This window comes from Penaeus vannamei, chromosome 28 (assembly GCF_042767895.1).
Source record: "Penaeus vannamei isolate JL-2024 chromosome 28, ASM4276789v1, whole genome shotgun sequence".
Taxonomy (NCBI): Eukaryota; Metazoa; Arthropoda; class Malacostraca; order Decapoda; family Penaeidae; genus Penaeus; species Penaeus vannamei.
In genome coordinates, this window is record NC_091576.1 from 1293993 (window position 1) to 1298992 (window position 5000).

Here is a 5000-nt window from a genome sequence, read left to right on the forward strand (position 1 = left end):
GGTATCTTTTCCTCGCTCTCTGTTTTCTTTTCTTTTTTTCTTTTTTTTTTTTACTCTTTCCTTCTCTTTTTCGTGTTTAATTTTTTATTTTTTTTCTATTTCCTATTTTTTCTTCCCTTTCATTTTTTTTTTTTTTTTGAGTTTTCTTTTACTTTCTGTTCTTTGTCTCTGTCTCAGTCTTTCTATCTATCTATCTGTCTTGCTCTTCCTCTCTCTCTCTCTCTCTCTCTCTCTCTCTCTCTCTCTCTCTCTCTCTCTCTCTCTCTCTCTCTCTCTCCCTCCCTCCCTCCCTCTCTCTCTCTCTCTCTCTCTCTCTCTCTCTCTCTCATTCTCATTCTTCCTCTCCCTCTCTGTCTCCTCTTTCTCCCTCTTCCTTCCTCTCCCTCCCTCTCTCTCTCTCTCTCTCTCTCTCTCTCTCTCTCTCCTCTCTCTCTCTCTCTCTCTCTCTCCCTCTCTCTCTCCTCTCTCTCCCTCCCTTCTCCTCTCCCTTCCTCTCCCTCTCCCTCTCCCTCTCCCTCTCCTTCTCCTTCTCCTTCTCCTTCTCCTTCTCCGTCTCCGTCTCCCTCTCTCTCTCCCTCTCTTTCTCTCTTTTATCACCTTCTTTCTCCCCCTCACGCTCTCTCTCCCATCCCATCTCCCCTTTTATCTCTCTCTCCCCTTCGTCCACTCCCTCTCCCCTTCTCAGAGCCATTCCGAGGGGACAAAGATGGTTAGTTTAACTAGAGGAAGCTGGTAAAAAACGGCAAAGGGGGGCGAATCCCCTCACCCCTTTCCCCTCAGGCCTCGTCCAAGTGGCAGGCTGGTCGGAATGGATGCGAGGGGAGGAGAGTGAGGGGAGGGAAGGGAGGACGGAGGAGAGGGGAAGGGGGGAAGAGTGTGGGGAGGAGAGTGAGGGGAAGGAAGGGAGGACGGAGGAGAGGGGAAGGGGTGAAGAGGAGAGGGGAAGGGAGGGAGGGGAGAGAAGGGAAGAGTGTGTGGAGGAGAGGGGAAGGGGGGGAGGGAAGAGAGGGGGAGGAGAGTGTGGGGAGGGAAGGGAGGATGGAGGAGAGGGGAGGGGGGGGAAGAGTGCGGGGAGGAGAGGGGGGAGGGAGGGAGGGAAGAGAAGGGGAAGGGAGGGAAGGGAGAGAAGGGGAGGAGAGGGGAAAAGAGGGAGTGGGGAGAGGGGAAGGGGAGGGGAGGAGAGTGAGGGGAAGGAAGAGGAGGAGAGGGGAACAGAGGGAGAGAGAAGGAGAGAAAAGGGAGGAGAAGAGAAGAGAGGGGACGAGAGGGAAGGGATATGAGTAAAAGAGAGGGAACAGGAGGGGGAGAGGAGGAGAGTAAAGGGGGAGAAGAGAAGAGAAGAGAGGGAGAGGGAAAAGAGGTGAGCAGAAGAGAGGGGACAGGAGAGGGTGAGGGAGGGAGGAGAGGTGAGGTGAGGGGAAGAGGAGGGGGAGGGAGGAGAGAGAGGGGAAAGGAGTTGAGGAGAAGAGAGGGGACAGGAGAGGGAGAGGAGGAGGGGTAAGGTGAGGGGAAGAGAAGAGAAGAGAGGAGAGGGAAAAGAGGTGAGCAGAAGAGAGGGGACAGGAGAGGGAGAGGAGGAGAGGTGAGGTGAGGGGAAGAGAGGGGAGAGAGCCGAAGGAATGATTCCCCTTTCTCGCTGGGGAGCAAACCATTCGCCCCGAGCCATACACATGCGTCCCCTTGGTCAACACCATTTACCTTTCCTCTTCTTCTTGTCCGTCCTCTCCCATGCCTCCTCTTCCTTGCCCCCCCCTCCTCCACCCCCAGGTCCCTCTGCCCCTCTCCCATCCCTCCTCTTCCTTGCCCCCCCCCACACCGTCCCCCGTCCCCTCTTCCTGCTCTTCTGCCCATTTCTGTGTTTGTTTGTATGTGTTGTCTGTCTGTCTATCTCGTGTTTAATTGTTTCGTTTTCTGTCTGTCTGTCTGTCTGTCTGTCTCTCTCTCTCTCTCTCTCTCTCTCTATCTATCTATCTATCTATCTATCTATCTATCTATCTATCTATCTATCTATATATATATATATATATATATATATATATATATATATATATATGTCTATCTATATGTCTCTCTATATATCTGACTGTTTATCCATGTACATATCTGTCTATCTATCTATTCATCTATCTATCTATATAATATGTCTATCTGTCTATATACCTATCTGTCTATTCATCTGCCTATCTCTCTCTCTCTCTCTCTCTCTCTCTCTCTCTCTCTCTATATATATATATATATATATATATATATATATATATATATATATGTATGTGTCTATCTATATGTCTCTCTATATATATCTCACTGTTTATCCATGTACATATCTGTCTATCTATCTATTCATCTATATCTATCTATATAATATGTCTATCTGTCTATATACCTATCTGTCTATTCATCTGCCTATCTCTCTCTCTCTCTCTCTCTCTCTCTCTCTCTCTCTCTCTCTCTCTATATATATATATATATATATATATATATATATATATATATATATATATATATATGCGCGCACACACATATGTGTGTGTGTGTGTGTGTGTGTATGTCTGTCTACCTACATCTCTATCTATCTGTGTGTCTATATATGTATCTGCCTTTTTTATCCCCGCTCCCCACTCCCCCCTTTGTTCTTTCCTCTTTCTGGTTGTCTGCATCTCTATATATTACTTTGTCTATCTTTAACTCGTTTTTTCACTCTCCTTCTTTTATTGCACTCTTTTGTTTGTTTGTTATCTTATTCCCTTTTCTTTCTCTTCCTCCCCACTTCGCCCCCTTCAGGCAACGAACCAGAAAGAGAAAGAGAGAGAGAGAGAGAGAGAAAGAGAGAGAGAGAGAAGAGAAAGGTAGAACGAAATAGAGAGCGAGAGAGCGAGAGAGAGAGAGAGAGAGAGAGAGAGAGAGAGAGAGAGAGAGAGACAGAGAGAGAGAGAGAGAAGAGAAAGGTAGAACGAAAGAGAGAGAGAGAGAGAGAAAACGAGAGAAAACGAGAGAAAACGAGACAGACAGACGGACAGACAGACAGACACACACACACACACAGGAGACAGAGAACCGAATCGCACACGCTAATGGCCATCCGAATAGACTCCTCGGGCTACCTCCGTGACTCGAGCGCAAGAAGGACCCCGAAAACCCAACGCGAGATGGTCGACGGGAACCTACCAAGCCGATGGGGAATATCGACCTTCCGGACCCGCCCGTGGCTGGACACCCTCTTGCCCCGAGGGTTCCTAATGGCAGTATAGCTTGTCCTCGCTTTCGATGTGATTATTCCATTGATGCATGATTGGCGATGGTTGGCGCGGAGGGCGGTAATTATATAAGGCCGGGTATTAATTCCGGCTCTTGGAGATGGGAGGGATGGGGGAGGGATGGGAGGGGGGAGAGGGATGTAAACACGACGGGGGTGTGGGGTGGAGGGGGGGATGGGGTGGGGAGGATGTGGAGGGGAGGGAGGGGGAGGGGGGAGAGGGATAAACACGGGGGGTGGGGATGGGGTGGGGAGGGAGGGAGGGGGGAGGGGGAGGGGATAAACACGGGGGGTGGGGATGGGTGGGGGAGGGAGGGAGGGGAGGGAGGGGGAGGGGGAGAGGGATAAAACACGGGAGGGTGGGGAGGGGTGGGGAGGGAGGGAGGAGGGAGGGGGGAGGGGGGAGAGGGATAAACACGGGGGTGGGGAGGGTGGGGAGGAGGATGTGGGGGTGGGGGGAGAGGGATAAACACGGGGGAGAGGGATAAACACGGGGGGTGGGGGGAGAGAGGATAAACACGGGGGTGGGGAGGGGTGGGTAGGAGGATGTGGGGGTGGGGATGGGAGAGGGATAAACACGGGGGGTGGGGATGGGGAGGGGGAGAGGGATAAACACGGGGGGTGGGGAGGGGTGGGGGAGAGGGGGGAGGGATAAACACGGGGGGTGGGGTGGGTGTGGGGGTGGGAGAGGGGGAGGGATAAACACGGGGTGGGGGGGGGAGAGGGATAAACACGGGGGGGTGGGGGATGGGAGGGGAGGGCGGGAGGGGTAAGGGGAGAGGGAAAAACGGGGGGGGTGGGGAGGGGAGGGGGAGGAGGATGTGGGTGGGGAGGATGTGGGGGGAAGGGAGGAGGGAGGGAAAGGGGGTGCGGGTGGGAGGGGATGATGTGGGGGCTGGGGGTGGGGGAGAAGGATGTGGGGGGATGATGTGGAGGGGATGGGGGAGGAGGGAGGAGAACGTGGGGGCTGAGGGGAAGGGAGGAGGGAGGGTGGGGGGAGGGGAGGAGGGAGGGAAAGGGGGAATGGGGGAGGTGGAGGAGAAAGGAGAGGGAGATGGGTGTGGAAGGAAGAGGAGGAGAAGGAGAAGGAAGCGGAAGAGGAGGAGGAGGAGGAAGATGAAGAAGAAGGAAAGAAGAGAGAGGAAGAGGAGGAGGAGGAGGCGAAGGAGGAGGGAGGAGAGAGGACGACGAGGAGGAAGAGAAGGAGGAGGAGGAGGATAAACAAAGGGAGTGAAAAAGAAGAAGAATTGGGCATTGGGAAAGGGTGAGAAGAAGAAATATAGAAGTGAAGGAGAAAGAATAGGAGAAGGAGGGAGAAGAAATGACCGTAGCGAAGGAAAAGGAAAACGAGAAAGAATAAAAAGATAAGAAAACAGATAGAACAGCGCAAAGAGAAGAGGTGAGGAGCGAAAGAGCAGGAAGATGAAGAAGACAGGAAGAAGGAAAACGAAATGTGCAGATAGGGAAGAAGAAGCAAAGGATGATGATGATAAAAAAATAAAATAAAAGAAGTCTTGGAAGAGGGAGCGGAGGGGGGTGGGGGTATGCGGAACAAATACGAAAAGTAAGAAAGACAGAATAGGAAAAGAATACCCAAAAAATAATACCATTCGATACCAAACTGCCTCCTTTTCGAACACTCCTTGGCGCCCACACCATGTTCTAACCTGCTCGACCTCCATGCTGAGTCCCTGTCTCCATAATTCACACTTTCAGGTCGTTGTCAAATCTAATTCGACGACAGCCA

At 51.8% G+C, this 5000-nt stretch overlaps 1 protein-coding gene across 1 annotated transcript in view; it reads left to right on the forward strand.

The window, feature by feature from the left end:
• Positions 1-3071: 3071 nt before the first annotated feature.
• LOC138866963 (proteoglycan 4-like) overlaps positions 3072-5000 on the forward strand; it is an 87099-nt gene continuing 85170 nt past the window's right edge. Inside the window, exon 1 of the mRNA XM_070141343.1 lies at positions 3072-3242. Within this exon, the coding sequence (XP_069997444.1) occupies positions 3072-3242 (171 nt within the window). The remainder of the gene's footprint in view (positions 3243-5000) is intronic.